At 39.4% G+C, this 19,607-nt stretch overlaps 1 protein-coding gene across 1 annotated transcript; it reads right to left on the reverse strand.

Annotated features, from left to right (window-relative positions):
• Positions 1–1,420: 1,420 nt before the first annotated feature.
• On the reverse strand, positions 1,421–17,365 carry IL26 (interleukin 26). Its single transcript, XM_005856612.2, has 5 exons — positions 17,169–17,365; positions 17,027–17,083; positions 16,725–16,853; positions 1,735–1,800; positions 1,421–1,648 (listed from the first exon to the last, which is right to left on the reverse strand). Exons 1-5 carry the CDS (start codon positions 17,337–17,339, stop codon positions 1,562–1,564), a joined length of 510 nt encoding a protein of 169 aa, XP_005856674.1. The 5' UTR covers positions 17,340–17,365; the 3' UTR covers positions 1,421–1,561.
• Between the last annotated feature and the right edge of the window lie 2,242 nt (positions 17,366–19,607).

Here is a 19,607-nt window from a genome sequence, read left to right on the forward strand (position 1 = left end):
ATAGATTCCTGATCCCTTCTTCCAAACGTTTCTGAGGAACAAATGCTGCCCCATTACGGATGGCCTGGGAGCCTACACTGGGAACCCCTACATCAACAGCACGAGATGCAGAGTCCTCACCAATCCCGTCTGCTCACCACCTTTCTTTTCCTGTGGATTTGCCTAATAATGAGGCCCCAGATAGAGATAAGACCACAGGGTGTTGATGGGGAAGGCAGAAGGAAGAAGGGTGGAGACAAAGAGGTAATTTTGGAATCTGAGATCAACCAAGAGAGGGTAGGCCCTCATGAATAGAATAATGACCATAAGATTGAAAAGAAGAACTGGATGGTGGGGAAGCAATGAAGAGAAGAGGTGTCAAGGACAAAATCCACAAAAGCCTTGCAGAAGCCCAGACTATTTATGTCACAAAACACCAAATCGCAATGTTGTCTGTATGCAGCGGGGGCTTTGTGGGTGTGACTGGCTGTCACACAAAGTGCTGTCTGAAACTGCCCATGCTTAGTATGCCAATAGCTATGAAGCTGAGTCTGTTTAATGTGAAACAATGGTCAGTCCATATTACTCATTTAACTGAAGGTCTAGGTATCCAAGTATGGTATTTAGACAGTATGAGAAGTTTGCTGTGGTGGTATCTAAGCTGTATTTAGACTTTTATTTGGCCTCTATCAACTTTTTGAATTGTACGGAGCATTATCAAACTCTGGCATCATTTGTGGTCTTTGTAATACAGAGCAGCATTATCAAACTCTGGCATCATTTGTGGTCTTTGTAGCATAGGTTGTCAAAGGCAGCTAGTAAACTATTCCAAGTAAGTAGCTGACTTGGGTGTTTTTTGTTTTTTTATCTGATCTGGTTGTTAGCTATTGTACTCAATGAAATTCTAGCATGCTGTCCTAAAAAGGACATTTAGGAGAAAGAAACAGTTTTATTTAATTAAATTCAAAATCTGTTGGGAACTAAGTTCACACTGGGCATAATTAGGAATCATGAAACCTTTAAGTGGACAATAATCACATATATCATTTATTTCAGTCCCAATAACATTCTAATATTTCCTAGAAATCTGTCATTTCCCCTCCACAAATATTGCATTAGTTAATTTTGGTTATACACCTTTCAATTAAATGTATTCATTGTGTTTGGGGGTAACAAAACATGTTCAGAATGAAAGTACTACAAAACTTTATTTTTTGTTAAATTTCTCTAGTCTAAGCATGTCAAACTCAAAGGCTAACACGAGCCAAACAAACAAGGTTTAAGTTTATGTGAGCTGCAAAAAACACAGCTTCAATTTTCATAGAAACACAGGTTTATTTCGATAGAGACATGCTGAATACAAAGGGCTGAAATAAATGAGTGATCATTAATGAATATTTGTTGTGGGCCACATGCGGCCCATGGACTGCAAGTTTGACATGCTTGTTCCAGTCCATTCTGAATCTAACCTGCTGTCAGTACTATGTACAAAATTTAAAAAAGAAATATGCTGTTTTAAATTTATTGCTGGTGGTTTTCATTATATTTCAAAAAATCAAATCAATGCACTTGATTGCTTGCATTACTTAATATTTTCCAGGAATTGTTTAATCCAGGAAAGAAGAATATCCAATTCATTGATGGCTTTGTAGATTCCTCTGTTTCCAATCTGCAGATAAAGTAGAGATATAAAAGCAGAAATATTGTCAATTTAAAAAAACACAGTATTCAAAAGCAAGGATTTGGAATACTTACCCCATAAAATGTTCTTTTCATCCTGGTAATGGATTTCATCTCTCTAGCTGATGAAGCACAGGAAATCTAAGAAATCAACAGTAAATACAGATAATATTGTCAAAGAGGCACTAATAGTACTTTCATTTATTCAGAAAACACTTATTGAGTAGGTATTGTGTTCTGGGCATGGATACACACTGGCAATAAATAATACATGGTCTCTGTCCTCACAGAGCATACAGTTTCATGGTGGAGGCAGATGATAGATAAGAAAAGAAACAAAAATTAAAGTTTACAAGTTACAATGAAGGCTGAGTTTGTAAGGCACGAGACTCTATGAGAGGGATTTATAGGAATGACGGACTTTCAATTGGTCAGGGAGGGCTCTTTTGAAGAATGATATTTAAATTAAGATCTGAAAAATGAAAAGGAACCAGTTATTTTAGAAGCTAAAGAAAGGTGGAGTTGGTTGGGGAAGATGCACAGGAGAGGTTATTCAGGCAGAGGGAAAGGTGTGCAAAGGCTCTGAGGCAGGAAAGACTAAGTGCTTTCTAGAAACTGAAAGAAAAAAGCTTGGCTGGAGCAACTGAACAAGAGAGATGTGGGTAGCATGTGAGATGTGGGAGGACAAAAGAGTTTTACTTTTTGAAAAATTACCGTGGCTGTTATGCACATTGCACTGTACAATATTCAGGGGTCAATTGCCAGGAGAAAACACTAAGAAATTAATATTAATTTCTAAATTAAGAGAAGGAGGAGGCTGATGATTTATAGCCCTGCTGATAAAGACTGCCAGTCTCCCTTGAGGAGGTGAATTTTCAAATCCTATCTGAGCACAGGATTGCCGGCCCTAGGAGATAAGTAGGAAGGAATTAACATCACCTTCTATTCTCCCACAAATTTCCATAGAGTTAGAGAAAGGGAAAGAAAAAGGTGAAAATACATAATTTATCTATTTAGTTTTTGCTCATAAAACCTTAGCTCTAGAATAGACCAAGGAGATTACAAGGCCAAGTCTTCTCAATTTATAGAAAAGAAAACCAAGCTCCAGATGTGTAAGTCACTCCCCCAAGGTATCACAAGAGTAGTGGTAAAATAGTGTCGGGGACATCAATAAAGATAACACTTAATTAAAACTCAGGAAGTGAAGGCAGCTAAATGACAACACCTATTACAACAAATGAAACATGGCCAATGTCAACCAACAGGTACAAAGAGGAGAAGTGGAGAGAAGAGGCATCATTCAGGCTCCTTTCCTACCAAGAGAAAATAACTGAAATGATTTGACAGTTATATCCTGAATGCTGTTTCAGGGCTTAAAAGTGATCATGGTGTCATGACTCTGCACAGATGGGGACTCTACCTTCCGGTCAGACCTTGCTTAGGGGGAAGGGATTTGATGATGAGGCACAGAAGAACTGCAGACATGAATGTTCTGGTTAAGTTGTAGTTTATGGGCTTCACAAGCACAGGATTGGACATCCCTGTGATAAGAGCCCTGAATTAAGAAGAGGATGTTTCAGCTCAAACCAATCCTGTGAGGCCAAAGGCAAAGCATGACAGATCCAGGACAGTCGTAGCCAACGTCAGAGAACATAATCAGAAAGAATTTACTCACTCATTAAACATTCCTAAAGTGCCTACTATTTGTTGGGCCACCTGCTAGGTACTAAAGACATAATGATGAGCAAGATGGTGTTAGTAGATAAAATAGTTGTAGGTAGAAAAATTAACAAAGCACAAGTTTACTGTTAGGAGGTAAAAATTCAGCAGTTTCTGGAGCTCTCATCTTTATCCAATTCCCCTTCAAGTGAAGACAGAAATACTGAGAAGATGGTTAGGTAAAAATAGTCAACATGTAATATGTTAGTGTTATATGTCAGGCACTAATCTGAAGGCTTTAATTATATGAATTCATTCAGTCCTCACAACAACCCTATGAGGTAGGTACTATTATTATCCTCATTTTACGGATTGGGAAACGGAAGCATGGAAGTTAATATTCTGCCTATGTTCATGCATAGTAAGGGAAAGAGCTGAGATCTGAACCCAAATATTCTGACTCCAGAGTCTTTAATTAAAAACACTATATTAAACTCAAAAAAATAAATAAACAGCATAACTTGGAAAAAATATTTCAACTAAGCCAATCTCTTGTTGAAAACTTTCAAAATCCAGTTTCAAAGAGAGACTAGCTCAAAGATCTCTGCTCCATATTACAAGAGGGGAAATGTCAGAAATGGCTTTAAGAGACTAAGCTGATTGGTAGAGAGAGAAAGATTTCAACCTGAAAATTTATTTATAATAAATAAAAGAAGAAACCGTGTGTGTGTGTGTGTGTGTGTGTGTGTGTTTTGTTTTCTTTGTTCATTTGTTTTTCAGATTGGAACTACAAAAGAAAATTCTAGAAATAGCAAGCCTAGTTTCAGCCAAATTAGTAGGTATGGAGATAATTTAAAGAAGTCTGCTCATTATCTTATAAATGAATAGTTTGATCAGATACAAGTCCTTCTAGCTTAAAATTATCTAACATAGAAGTAGTTGGCCCAAATCTTGCAATTAGAAAAAAAAAGGAAACTCAATAAAAAAGAAGAGAAGTAATACTTGCCTAATTCCAAGGCACTATATCAAAGTTCTTACATGAAAGGATTAGCCACAAAGCACAGAAGATGCAAGTTACACGGCGCAATGTCAAATACGCATATGTTAGGATTTGAAGATTTAACACTGAAAGTGGGAGACCAAAGAAGCCAACCAAATCCTGGACATTACAGAAGTTAAATATCATTAAGGCATTCCTGTGACTATATCCTCTGCCCAGAAAACTTTGATCTGCAGTGCATCCCACAGCAGCGTGGGAAGTACAAAGAGGCTTCTGACCTCGCTCCATCTAAGGCATATGCTACCCTAAGTAGAACAAGAGAGTAGAAAATGAGAAAAACAAGGTTTGGAAATTAATTAATTAATCACACACTTAATAGTGCCAGGGTTGCCACTAGAGCTGTACTGGTTTATGGGATGCTTTCTGGTGCCTTGAGCTCCGTTTATTATAAATGACCCCTGGTAAAGATCTGACCCAGCATTAGTCTGTGAAATAAGTCAGTTAGAGAAAGACAAGTACCATTTGATTTCACTCGTATGTGGAATCTAATGAAAAATATTAAACTAACAAACAAAATAGAACAGACTCATAGATAGAGAAGAGACTGACAGCTTTCAGAGGGAGTGGGTTGCAGGGTTGGGTGAAAAAGGTGAAGGTATTAAGCAAAAAATAAATAAACTAATAGACTCAGACAACAGTGTGGTGATTACCAGAGGGAAAGGGGATGGGGGTGAGGGGAGGTAGAATAAGGTAAAAAGGGAATAAGTGGTGATGAAAGGAGACTTGACGAGGTGGTGAGCACACAATACAATATACAGATGATGTATTTTAGAATTGCAAACCTGAAACCTATATAATTGTATTAACCAGTGTCATCCCAATGAATTCAATAAAAAGAAAAATTAATTTTAAAAAAGGTCTGACCTAAAAAGTTCTAATTTTCCTGACGTAAATATGTCCACAGACATAGTAGGACAGCCAGATTTTATTGTCATGATTTCAATTGCTTTGCTTAAAAGGAGGATTTTAAAAACAAATTGTTTCTTTTATCTTATATTTTATCGTATAGTTACATTTGCTGGAAACAGAATGTGCAACAAAGTGTAAGCAGTTTTATTGTAAAAATGGCTGAATGATTTGACAAACTCAACCAAAGCAGATATGATCTAGACTAAAGGTAAATTATTAGTAAGGCTAGAATAACTAGGGACCAGATCAAAGAAGGGTGTGAAATAGTCATAGAATAACAAACAGGAGGCCTAACCATTCATCAAGTCAGTACATTTGTATTGCTAAGCATACAGTAGCATCTCCGCCCACATGGCGTTGATTTATAAAATTACCCTACATGATGGAAATTGCCTTGGGGTTCAAGTGATGGTTCATCTATTCAGACAGACAGTGACACAAAATTACAATACTGTGTGATAAATACTGTGGTTTTAAACATACAACTGCTCTGGGAGACAGAAAAGGCACAATCTGACTGTGGCATCCCGGAAGGCTTCCAGAAGGGAAAAATAAGCGTGTTGCATCTTGCAAGATAAGATGGAGTGGAAGGAGCAGGGACAAGGGACGAGTAGGCACAGGAAGCATGATGTTCCGAGGCTGGAGAGAGCAGAGGAGATTTAAACACCCTTGAGGTCTCAGCTGAAATCCCCGGACTCAATTATCCATGGCTTGATATCCATTAGCCCTGCTGCAGCACATCCTCCCGTGTGCTCCCTCCACAGCACCTGCCACAACCTTGGCAAGCTGAAACCGGCTGAAAGCATTTTCAAGGAGCTCTACGAGGACAGAGATACCTGCCAGTTTTCATTAAATCCCCAGCATCTGGAATAGTGTCCAGCAAATACTAGATACTCAACAAATTTTTGTTTACTAAATGAACCAATGAATGAAATGCAAGCATCAGCTTACTGCTTTGGGACACTGGTTTAGTAAGTTTGAAGCATGTCTTAGGCACTTATGATGATTAGAACTTTGTTTGAAACAATTGTATGAACAAGTTATACAGTCCTTAATTGGTGTCTACAGTGTCCTCATGTATTTGAAAAATCATATAAATGTGTATTGCGCATGATAGTTAAAGCAAAAATTAAAAATCCCTCCCCACTGAAAATTCTGAGAAAATGAAATATGGGTGTCAGTGAGTGGACAGCTACACATGTATAGTCTCTCAGAGAAATAAGTGCTCATACTGTGTTCTCACAAAGAGCAACCTCCAATCCTTTCTACAAAAAGAATTTTATTATATTACTAGTGGCCCGGTGCACAAAATTTGTGCATCACAATCTGGGACTGCTGGGTCCTAACTGCTCACCTGCCTGCCTGCCTGACTGCCCCTAACCCCTCTGCCTGCCTGCCTGCCTGATTGCCCCTAACCCCTCTGCCTGCCTGCCTGATCGCCCCTATCTGCTCTCCCCTGCCGGCCTGATCTCGCCCCCAACTGCCTCTGCCTGTCTGATCACCCCTAACTGCTCTCCCCTAACAGCTTGATCTCACCTTCAACTGCCCTCTCCTGCCAGCCTGGTTGCCCCCAACTGCCCTCCCATGCTGGCCTGATCTTGCCCAGTTTCTGTCTCTTTGTTTTTCTCAGCAGTCCTCCAGGCCTCCCTGCCTCCCTGTCTCCCTCTTCCTCTTTCCTGGCTGGGAGAGGGCAGGGCCAGTGAGGGCCGCTCCACCCTCTGCCTGCCCTCCCTTCCATCCAGGCCTCTTCAGGCCCAGTCTGTTTTGTTTCCATCTCTCCATCCCAGTCTCTCCCAGTCTCTGTCTCTCTTTGTTTTTCTCAGCAATCCTCCAAGCCTCCCTGCCTCCCTGTCTCCCTCTTCCCTGGCTGGGAGGGGGTGGGGCCAGTGGGGGAAGCTCCACCCTCTGCTGCCCCTCCCTTCCATCCAGACCTCTTCAGGCCCAGTCTGTTTTGTTTCCTCATTCTGAGAGAGGCTCTGAGAGCAAGCTGGGAGGGAGGGAAAGAAAGGGAAAAAAGGCTGTGAGCTGGTGGGCACTGTGTGTGTCTGTGCGTGTGTGCGGTTGTGAGTGAGTGTTTGAGTGCCGGCCCTGCCTCCCCTGTCCCCATCTCTGCTGCCACAGGTCCCCACCCACCCCCCAGAGCCTGCTGTGCACACAGCCTGGGCATTAGGTTGAGCCTCCGGTCGTTGTGGATGTGATGGACCCAGGGTTTTTATATATTAGGATCTCCTATTATAGGCATATTCCATATTCTCTAACCATTTAAAGAGTGTAAAACTATATGTAAGATCTATATTTTTTTTACCTCCCTGGATTATAACCAACCTTTTTTGTTTCCTTTTGTTTGTTTAGGGTTTTTTGTTTGGTTTTTGTTTTATTTTTTTATTTATTTTAGTTAACCTTAATGGTTAAGGCAGTTCCTACTTTGGCCATGGCCTAGGTTTCCTGAAATTTTCTTTCCCCCAGAATGTCAATGATAAGGGATTAGATTAAAGATTAAACTAATTTCATTTTGTTGTATGACAGCATATAGGTTTTTCAGCAAATCTTATTAACTTTTTGAAGTTTTTTATGTGACATTACAAATATTTTCTGAGGTTCATTAAAATAACAGTTGAGGACAGTATATAAGTATAGCCCATCTTGAAAATAGATTTTTTAAAATGTTATGTCAGTTTGGCAAAAGTTGAACATTAGGACATCAACACAAAATGACTGAGACCAGACAGGTTTATTGAAAACTTAAAAAGAAAAATTTTAAATTAATATGATTGGAAGAAAGCATAACTATATTTGCAACCAAGCAGGTTGCATGAAAGGAGGAAAGGGTGAACAAACTTTTAGCCAGTGTCTCTCTTCAAAAGCAAGTTCATAATCAGACATTTAATTTTTAAAAAGCAAGACAGATATCCAATACCTGTGTAAATATATATCAGGAGAGTTACAAAACATTGTCCTATTTCTATATGCTCTATAACTAACAGAATCGTCTGGTATAAATTAGTGTCTATAATTTCACTCACCTATAGTTACCTTAGACTCTGTAAAAAAGAAGGATCTCACCCTTTGTGACAGTACGTAAGGACCTGGAGGTTCTTGTGCTAAGTGAGATAAGCCAGTCAGAGAAAGACAGATACCAGATGATCTCACTAATATGGAAATCTAATGAGCAAAATGAACTGATGAACAAAAAAGAACCAGAGGCATGGCTACATGGAACAAACTAAGAGATGTCAGAGGAGAGCAGGGTGGGAGGGACTGGATAAAAGAAGATGAAGAGATTAGTGAAAGAACATATATGCATAGCTCACGGTAACAGACAACTCTGTGTGTGTGTGTGTGTGTGTGGTGGGGGCTGGGAGGAAGTAGGCAAAGCAGTGGAGGACATCTGTAATAGTGTCAACAATAAAAAAAATAAAATATAGATGAGCACCAAAAAAGAAAAAGAAAATACATTTACCAAGGTTAAAACCAATTACTTGATCTATTTATCTTTAAATCAAAGTGCTACTATAAGTTATGCACATAATGCAAGTAAACACTAACAATAGGTACTAGAAAGGTATTTGATTGTTTAGGAGAATTACTCTTTTGGAAATTGTTGAGAAAATGTAATTAGAAGAAAATTAGTGTTCCTTGTATGGAAAGCAGTAAGGAAAGACACTAACAATTTTACAGAACTATTAAATGCTAGGCACTTAGATATATTATCTCACTTATTTCTTCCAACAATACAAGATGAGATTATTGCTATCCTTGAAGACAGGATTTGGACTTTGCAATTAATGAAAGAATAAAATAGGGTTGGTCTTACTTCCTACATTTAGCTTTATTAGACCAACCAATTGCAATTAAAAAATATTTGAAATTACAAGGATAAATAATTAGTAATGCTTCACAAGTTGATAAGTTAGTTGCAATTAATGCTAAAAATTACTTATCAAACACATTCCAAGAAATGGAGATACAAATATTCTATTTGCTAAGACTTATCAGACTTTAAGTTAATTACACACAATATAAAGACATGCATCTCTCTAATTACCAATTACTATTCAAGCTCTCAAAATGCTAATTAAAGTAGATGATAAGATCTTGAAAATTAATGGAATTTTTTTTCAGTTTCAACTTTGATTGTTAGCAATTAGGCAAATTATTTTGTGAATTCAATTAAGCAACTATTAAATTCCATTTCAAGTCAGAGTATTTCAGTTCTATAAAAACCTTTAAAATGTCTTCTTACATATGCATAGGTCAACTTCCCAAATACCATTTAGCCAAATACCATGGCTAGCAAAGATGATAAAAATAAAGGCATTTTATGTTACCCATAATTTATTTTCTTTTAATAATTAACTATCTAAATTATCCAAATCAGATTAAGTAAAAATATAACATTTTAATAGGTGCTCCAAAATCTTCAGAATGTTACCAGAAACACTGAGATGACATTCAAATACAATGGAGATTTCAGACCTTGAGGTTTCTCAGGATAATTATCAAGGTGCTATATCTTTTTAAAAATATATATATATTTTTATTGAGTTCAGAGAGAAAGGGAGAGGGAGAGAAAGATAGAAATATCAATGATGAGAGAGAATCATTGATCAACTACTTCCTGTATGCTCCACACTGGGGATCGAGCCTGCAACCTGGACATATGCTCTGACCAGGAATCGAACCATGACCTTCTGGTTCAGAGGTTGACACTCAACCACTGAGCAACACCAGCCAGGCTATGGTACCATATCTTTTTTTTCTTTTTTTGGTACTGTATCTTAAGAGTAGTTAAAGAAGATTCCAGTCTTAGTAGACTTGCAAAGAAACCCAAAAGGCAGGATGCTTATAGAAATTAGAAAGGCTTCTCAAAAATAAAAAAATAATTTAAATCCATGAGTTAATAATGAAATGAAGAGAAAATACCAACTCATTGACAAGCTTGAAAGAATGTTAGAAAATTAATTCCTTATATTGAAATCTGGTAAATAAAGAAAAATAATTAAGTATTTTTCTGCCTTTCTTACATGATAAGTTCCTCAGGACAGTCAAATAATTAGTAATAGTTATGTTCTGTTTATAGAACATCCCTGCCAATAAATAAAGCATAATAGAATTTTTAAATGTCATTTTGCAATGCCTTATGAATATATCTAGACAATAATTACCAATGACAGCAAAAGTGATAAAAATGGATGCCATATATTATGTGCCTCTTAATGAAAGTACACAACACTACATATGAACTAATCTAGCCAAAACATCAAGCCTGAACCTGATCAAGTCTCTATATGTAATTACTAATGTATGGGAAATAAAGAAAAGAATATATTAAATCAGTTTATGAAAATGCAATCAGCAAAATATAGACTATGAAAACCTCTTTAAACAAGTGACTAAATTTATTTAACAAATTAATTGCAAGAAGGAGAAAGAAGAAAAAGAAGAGAGGGAAAAGAAACAACAGATTCAAAAAGTTGCTCATTTTGCAAATCAGCTATTCAGCAAATTGACTCAGAGCAGGTACATAAAATATTCTGAAAATATTTTATGAAAGGAGAGATAGGTGAGAGGAAGGAAGAAGAAAAAATGAAAAAAGGAAGGGAACAAAAACCCTTGATTTCAGCCACTCCATGGTTACACATCTATCCTAATATATTAAAAACCCTGGGTCGTAAAGACCAGTAACAATGGAGGCTCAACCAACCAGAAATCAGTCCTGCAGTTAGCACTGACTGCTGAGGGGGGTGCGAATCAGGCCAGAGAGAGGCCTGAAAAGAGAAGCAGGGACTGATCCGTTGCCTCTGTGGCAGCTTTTGATCAGCACTTGCTTTTCTCTTTCTCTCCCAGTCTGGCCAACAGCCAAGCCTTCATTTCTCTCCAGGCTTCCATCGGGACTGCTGATCAGCCTTGCCTTTCTGATCAGGCCCCATTGATAGGCCCAGAGATGCTGACTGGCATAGGAACTGACCAATCAGAACCAAATGTGGGTGCTGTGGGGGGCCAATGGCTGCCTAGCAGATGGAGCTTTTGACGCTGAATGGCATAGAAACCAACCAATCAGAACCAAATTGGCCAGCAGAGGAGGGCAGTTGGGGGTGAGATCAGGTCTGCAGGGCCATTGGGGGTGAGATCAGGCCAGCAGGGGAAGGCAGTTAGGGGCGATAAGGCAGGCAGGCAGAGGCAGTTAGGGGTGACCAGGCAGGCAGGCAGGTGAGCAGTTAGGAGCCAATGGTCCTAGATTGCAGGAAGGATGTCCGACTGCCTGTCTGATCCCTGTGCGATCGGGCCTAAACAGGCAGTCGGACATCCCCCAAGGAGTCCCCAATTGGAAAGGGTGCAGGCTGGGCTGAGGGGACCCCCCCATGAACAATTTCATGCACCAGGCCTCTCTCTATATATAAAAGCCTAAGCGACCAAACGACCGCATGACCGAACGACCAATCACTATGATGTGCACTGATCACCAGGAAGCAGACATTCAGTGCAAGAGCTGCCTCCTAGTGGTCAGTGCGCTTCCACAGCCAACCTCCCAGGGCCAGCCAACATCCCACACCCCCTCCCCCTGGTCGGCTAATCTCTTGTGGCCCCTCCTCCCGACTGGCCAACCTCCCACAGCCTCGACTGGCCCTGATCACCAGCCAGGCCGAGGGACCCCAGCTGTGCACAAATTCATGCACTGGGCCTCTAGTCAAATATAAATCCATAAGCCCTCAAAATGAGGATCATTGTTTCCTTGCCTTCATCACATGGTAGTAAGTGGCACAATGTTACCTGGGAAAGAACAAGAAGGGGGAAACAGGACTATTTATTTGCCAGGGACATTTTAATTTTGTATCTGAATTTTGAACTAAGAAAGCTAAAGCCTAGAAATGTTCAATGGTTGGTTCATGATAATAATGTTAAAAGAGTTGTACCCTTATCTATAGCCAGTAACCTTAAAGTTTCATGTCAGCTGCAAAATGGAAAGAGATATTGAGCATCTCCAGCTGACAACATGTGATCCACTATCTAATTCCTGATTGTACTAGACTTCGTTTTTAAGTGTTTTCTCTGGTGACTCAAAACAACCCCCATGAAGGATAACTCAGATATAACCCAAGATAATGATATTTGGTAATGTAATACATGAGTATTCCATCACTGAAATTGTAGTATTTCCCCAACACAAATGCTCCTAAAAATACCAAGGAATTTATTGTCAATTTTAAAGGAGTAATTTAGTACTTTGCTCTTAATAAGTGAAAAATTTCACCTGGCTCAACATACAATCAACTAATTCATCCAGAGTCAAATTCCAACTGGCAAAATAGGGCAGATTATGATATTTTAAAACATTATCAGAACTAAGATATCTTTGCATCTTTAGCAGAGTAATTGTTTTTTAACAATCCTGGATGATTATTTAAAAATGTCAATAAATGCTTAATAAATATTAATGATGGGGGGAAAGTGTCAAAAGAAATAAAACAATCGCATAGAACCAACACATTTTAAATAACCATTACAAGGTAACAGTTTATAAAGAGTTGTAGTAATTCTTACTATTATTTCAATGTATTATGATACAAAATAAATACTTGTTGGATTCTCTAAATTACATAAAGCAATTTATATCATATATTTTGCTTTGTTTGTTATTTCCAGGTTTGGGAAGGGGGCATTTTCAAAAGAACATATACCAATGATTTATGGTTGACATAAACTCAAACTCCAAGTACTCACATTAAGCAAGTGGATTATGTGCCAAAATTCTGCATGTAAGTCAACTGTTTTGAACTCAGACAACATTTAATCCTGGAAACAACACCATAAATGCGGTGTTGCTTGAAAAAAGATCAACACCTCCAGCTCCTATTTAGATTATAGCATCACACTAACCTAAGCATTAGTTCAGAGTGCTGGGTCCCGGAAACGAAGGTTGGGCCATTTTCTTCTGTTTCTGGATAATGGGAAAACCCTGGGGCCAGCTTTGAAATATGCTGAGGTTCCGCAGAAATAAAACCCATAGAACTCAAGGTCCCTCTCAAAGTCCCTCCTTGACACTTTCCCTGCTCCATTTAGACATGCAGATTTCTACTCTGAATCCCCAGAGCTTGACTAGTACTGTTACTATGGTGCTTTTTCTTTCTCCCTCTTGTTATAAATGTTTGTATAGTGATCATGCTCTCCCTTCACCACTAGGATCCTTCCACCAACACACACACACACACACACACACACACACTGCAAAACTCCTAAAGTGAAAGGTTTGTGTTTTAACTAATTTTTCCCATAATAACCTTTATAGCAAGGACAACTGGACAAATACAGCAAGTGTAATTACTTTCTATATTGGCTGTTTATATATTGACTATATTTAGTGTCCATTTTTTGTTAATATCACATTTAGGTTCATGTTGCCTACCTACTTTATATTTTATAACTTCTCCCTGCTTAAACCCTGCCCCAATCACTAATTTAGAATTCCACCAAGATAAGATGTTGTGTAAATTTATATTACACTGATACCAGCTTCTGTTGCAAAAAATAATAATAATAATAATAATAATAATAATAAATGTGGTTGCCCAAAAGATTAAACACAAGGCAAGTACCTATTTCTTAAAGTAAAAGTCTGAGAAAGCTCAGGCTAATCCTCTGACTTTCTTTTTCAGTTTCCTTGAGGTGCAGATACACCCCAGGGCATAAAGTCCAGAGCTCGTGAGACAAATTAACTAAAGCTAACAATGGTTGGCTACAGGTGGGAGAATGTAAGAAGTAAATGAGTTAGATGGCTCTTGGGGAGGTTGATTGGGTGTTGTATTGCCATTTGGCCATAAGGGGGAGCCAGCCACTTAGGTAAGCGGCCACAACCCGCCAAAAGTACCAAGCTGTGCTGCGGTGGCCCCAAGTCCCTGAAAGGGCATCTCCATTGACAGACTGAGGTCCCTTTAGGAAACACTTCAAAAACAAATCAAGGGGGAAAAAATCAAGGAAAACCAGAGTTCCTAGACAGTTCTGTGTTTTCTAAGTTTTTCAGCTTGGTTTAGGTTATAACTGTCATTATCTTTTTTCTAGCTATTTGAGCCAAGGAGACTGAATTAATGGTAAAAACAGACAGGCTTGGGGAGGTGGGGGCGGCGGGGGGGGAGGGGAGATCGTCCAGATTTTCAGATAACACTGTATTGTATTGGGCAAGGATTTCTTCTAGCGCCTCACTATCATTAACAAACTTCATTTAGAATGACATTGAATTAAATCGGATAGCTAATGCAAACGATAGCACCTACACAGAGGAGCCGAGGTTCTCTAGCAAAAAAGAAAACAGAAGATACTAAAAAAAAAAAAAAAAGCTGAAGAGGATGCCTGTTTCCAGATACTGAAATGGGAACAGTGTGCTGGTCCTTTGGATGACCCCACTCTAGCCTACAGTCACGGCCATGGGTCTCTGTTTACCCCAATAGCAGGTGCTGCAGTGGATTATTCTCCCCCTCTTCAAGTCTTTTAGTGGGAAAAACTCTCTTTCTTGGGAGAATAATCATCTAATTAGGGAAGCTAAAAGAAATATAAAATTATATAACAATTCCACTTAAATTTAAGAACCTATACTAGTCACTGCCTTAATAAAAGTTTATAGATGAGCCTTAACCGGTTTGGCTCAGTGGATAGAGCATCGGCCTGAGGACTGAAGGATCCCAGGTTCAATTCCGGTCAAGGGCATGTACCTTGGTTGCAGACACATCCCCAGTAGGGGGTGTGCAGGGGACAGCTGATCGATGTTTCTCTCTCATCAATGTTCCTGACTCTCTATCCCTCTTCTCCCTTCCTCTCTGTAAAAATCAATAAAATATATTTTTTTAAAAAGAGTTTATAGATTAAATATAGAATCAACCAAAGATGAGTGACGGCCTTTCCATGATTTCAGGGAAAGGAACTGGCCCAGAGCAATCTCTCTGTGTTCTAAAAAGAGGTACCAGTTTGTAATTTTTAATCATTATTGTTATTTTAGTGAAATGACAAAGTTTATTTAAAAATCATGCAGCCCAAGTCCCAAACAAGGACATGACTTAAACACAAACTAACCAAAGAAAAGCGAAGATAGATTCATTGAATTTTTTTACCTAATGACCAGCTCACCCTCACAAAATGCCTTTGTATGATGGGCTATAATTTGGATTCCTGACCCTTTCACGAACCACGAGACAAAGATATCCTAACTCTTGAAAAATAAAAATCCACCTCCAACTGCCCAGCATTTAGGTCTCAGTAACCCCCTTGCCCAAGAGCAGAGGGCTCGTTTCCACCTGCCATCCCAAGGGCTGCAGCGCAGCCATCATCACTCCACCCTTCGCACCACCTGCAAGGCACACCCGCAGGAGGCACGCTCGGAACCCAGTCCTGGAAAATATTCCACACTCCCCACAGAGGCAAGGCAACTAATATTGCACGGATACCTTAATATTGTGTTTTGTTTTATTTTTTTCTACACTGGTCTTTATAACTGTGGATGTTTTTATAGAAATGTCATAGCTTTTATCTTCTTAATTAATTCCCGATGCTTAAGGCAGCGGTTCTCAACCTGTGGGTCGCGACCCCTTTGGGGGTCGAACGACCCTTTCACAGGGGTCGCCTAAGACCATCGAAAAACACATATATAATTACATATTGTTTTGTGATTAATCACTATGCTTTAATTATGTTCAATTTGTAACAATGAAATTGGGGGTCACCACAACATGAGGAACTGTATTAAAGGGTCGCGGCACTAGGAAGGATGAGAACCACTGGCTTAAGGTGACAGAGACCATACACCGCATCAAGTAATTTAGATCCCAAAGAAGACATACCACACCCCTTTATTTGGTTTTGATTGAGACCATGCCTTAAAAAAGATATAACTAAAAAAAACTTAAGTAAATAAACAAGAAAATGGCAGTCTAGAAGTTCTCAGCAATATGGGAAAGAAAAAGAAAGCAGCTTTGAATAGCGTTGGGCACATCGTTGGTACTTAGGAACTATCAAATGAATGAAAGAACTACTTGGGAATCATAAAGAGGGAATGATTAAAAATTAAATAAATACAAGGGTGGGAAAAAGTAGGTTCACAGTTGTGAGTACACAAAACACATGGTCTATTATCATTTATTAATTCTTTTCCATATGACCAACTGTCAACCTTCTTTTGACCACCCCTGTATTTGAGTAGCATTCCATGTTATTTTAGCTTGCTTCAATATGTTTTACATGCCATTCCTTGAGCTATACTAAACAGTGGCACTCTGAGTTATGCATGGTTACTTGACCCTGTTTCCCTAGTAATGAACTCTCCATGTGGACTACAAGCCAACACTTAGAAAGGCCCTTTTACTCACCCTTTGATGTGGAGACAGCTTCACACATGCTGTTTTCTAGGTAGGGTTGTGGGGTCAAATTCACCACGTTTGTTGTGCATACTTACACAGCGGCTCAATTTCTGCCTAAGGCTGTGAAATTCTTCCACAAACTGTATTGCCTTGCGAACTTGGAGTTGACCAAAAACATCTTCCATGAAGAAGGACAGAAGCTGTTCTTGGAATCTGCAGTTTTTCTACAAATAAGGTATAAGAAATTGCATAAGGTAAACCATGCATCGCTTTTGTAAAATGTCACTGAAACATCCCCCTGATTATTACTTAATGACCATCTGGGAAAATTTAAACGGAGGGGGAGAAACATCAAACAATTAGAAACCTGGGGGAGAAGAAAGGCCCTCTGGCTTACCATAAATAGTTTTTTTGATTTCTTTTTCAATAATCGTATATTTTTTATGCTGTCTTCCTACAATAAAACAGAGAGAAGTAAGTTTTATCCAGAATTATAAATGTCCTCTACGTCATCATTGTAAGCAGAGCCTAGTACTTACTGGAATTGTTGCTTTGAGTCTTGCTGTCTTGACATAGAGCATGTCAACAGCTTGGGACAGTGTTCCTCTTGGGTGACAGCTCTTGGTGAAGGAAGATTGCTTGTGCTTGGCAATAGCAAGAGATAGAGTGGCAAACAGCAACCCAGACGTCAAAATGCAATTCCCCTGCATTTCCCTCCACCTCACCCGGCCTGTCACTCACAGCAGCCAGAGAGTTGCTTGTGTTCATAGATGAGAGGATAACCTACTTACTTTAACCCTCAAGGCTGCCTCTCCAATGAGATGCTGTGAAAGATTACATACAGTTTATATAGAGGAAAATCACTTAGGCTGGTTTTTTTTTAAGAGTGCTTCATAATCAGAAAACGTTGACCACACCATCTGTGACATTAAGCAAAAGCTCCAATTTACTGGTAAGATTGGGGCCTCAGCCCCCTACCCCACAAAAAAAGTCAAAACTTGAGTTGCATATCACAACAGATGTCATTATTTTTAAAAGTCATGCCATGCCAATGTAAAAAGCCTGATTTCCAGGAGGTGTGTGAATTCTTTTAACTCCCAAGTGAAAAGAAAATCTCCTTTTCTAAGGAGTATCCTGGAAAAACTGAACAGCAGAGTAGAATGGGAAGCCCGGGAAACATGCTCGTGATGGCATATGGAGTTCTATTTATCCCTGGCCACACCTTTCCCTGGGCTCCTCTTCCCTCAGAAGCCATCCTTCTGCAGCCAGCATCAAAATCCAGGAGAGAAGTTTTCCAACTTTTCTCAAGAATTTTTCCAGCTCAGAAACTATAACGCCCCTAATATATTCAAGATTTATTTGGAACTGAACCTGGGATTAAGGCCCACAATTTTTAAAGTTTTTTATTATCTCTAGCCAAGTTGACCACACGAACTTTTCTTCTAACTCTAGACTTCCAGTAGAATATGAATTCTTAAGGAAAGACACCCTGTCTTTTTATCTTTGAATCCTCAGTACCTACCATGGTGCCTCATTGAAAGAAGCACATCTAATATTCATTGAGTAACCACTTTCCTTTCCACATCATGAGATACTACTATAACTGCTTAATTTAAATAAATTTATTCCATCAAAAACTTCTATCAAGTATCTGCCAACCCTAGCTGGTTTGGCTCAGTGGATAGAGCATCGGCTTGAGGACTGAAGAGCCCTGGGTTCAATTCCGGTCAAGGGCACATACCTTGGTTGCAGGCTCCTCCCTGGCCCAGGGCCCTGGTCGAGGGTATGCAGGAGGCAACCAATCGATGTGTTTCTCTCTGTGGGAGACCCTATTCAGAGTACGTCAGATACTCAAGGCCACTTTGAGTGTGGGAATCTTAATCAGGATGTCCAAAGTCTATACACAGGTACAAGAGCATGGACACAGTCATCTGTATGTACCCTGCACAAGCGTGCCCTTCTATAACCCAAAAGGTCACTATTTGGTGAGAAGCCTCTTTTGTCTAAGTAGTATAAAGTTGTTACTGACCAGCCAGTATGGGGCTGTATTATGGGGAAGATGTATTACAGCTGTGGACACAGAGGTTGCTGCTGCTGTGTGGGAAAGGTGTATTGTTACCTAGTTGGTGTGCAGCTATTGTATGGGACTTTGCTTTGAAGAACTGCTTTGTCTAGTGGTTCCTTGTTAGCAATGGCTACATGGCCACTGGCTCCTACAATGAAGACTCTCTTTTATACCCACAATATGTCATGGCTTCTGCATCGAATACCTGACAGTTGGTGTAGTGGAGCAGAATGAAGGAACTGAGTCCCAACACTCTCACATCAATATTTCTCTCTATCTTTCCCTCTCTTTCACTCTCTCTAAAAATCAATGGAAAAATATCCTCGGGTGAGGATTTAAAAAAAAAGGATCTACCAATACAAAGACTACTGCTAGATACTAGGGGCTATGAAGGCAGATGTTCCATGGACTTCCATCCTCAGCTCTGCCCCAATTCTTCCTATGGCAATAAGTGTGGTTCATTTGGGGAAGTAGCCGCAAGATAAGAAGTAGATGTATCACATGATCTCACTCGTATGTGGAATCTAATGAACAAAATAGATCCAGAGACATAGAAGCAAAGAACAGACTGTCGAACTTCAGAGGGAAAGCAGGGGAGGGTGGGTGGGTGACAAAAGATCAACCAAAGAACTTGTATCCATATATGCATAACCCATGGACACTGACAATAGGTGGTAAAGGCCTGGGATGGAGGGTGGGAGTGGGCTAGAAGGGGTCAATGGGGAATAAGGGGGGACATATGTAATACTTTCAACAATGAGAATTAAACAAAAAGATATATTTTTTAAAAGAAGTAAACGTAGTCCATGACCATTGAAAAGCAGAGCTGAGTCACCAAAGCCTAGCAATAATAGAGGTAATATAGTGCCCGGGCAAGTCAACACAGGAATCTGGTTGTGAGGAAGAGAGTCAT

The sequence above is a fragment of the Myotis brandtii genome, unplaced genomic scaffold, assembly GCF_000412655.1.
Source record: "Myotis brandtii unplaced genomic scaffold, ASM41265v1 scaffold1037, whole genome shotgun sequence".
Classification (NCBI taxonomy): Eukaryota; Metazoa; Chordata; class Mammalia; order Chiroptera; family Vespertilionidae; genus Myotis; species Myotis brandtii.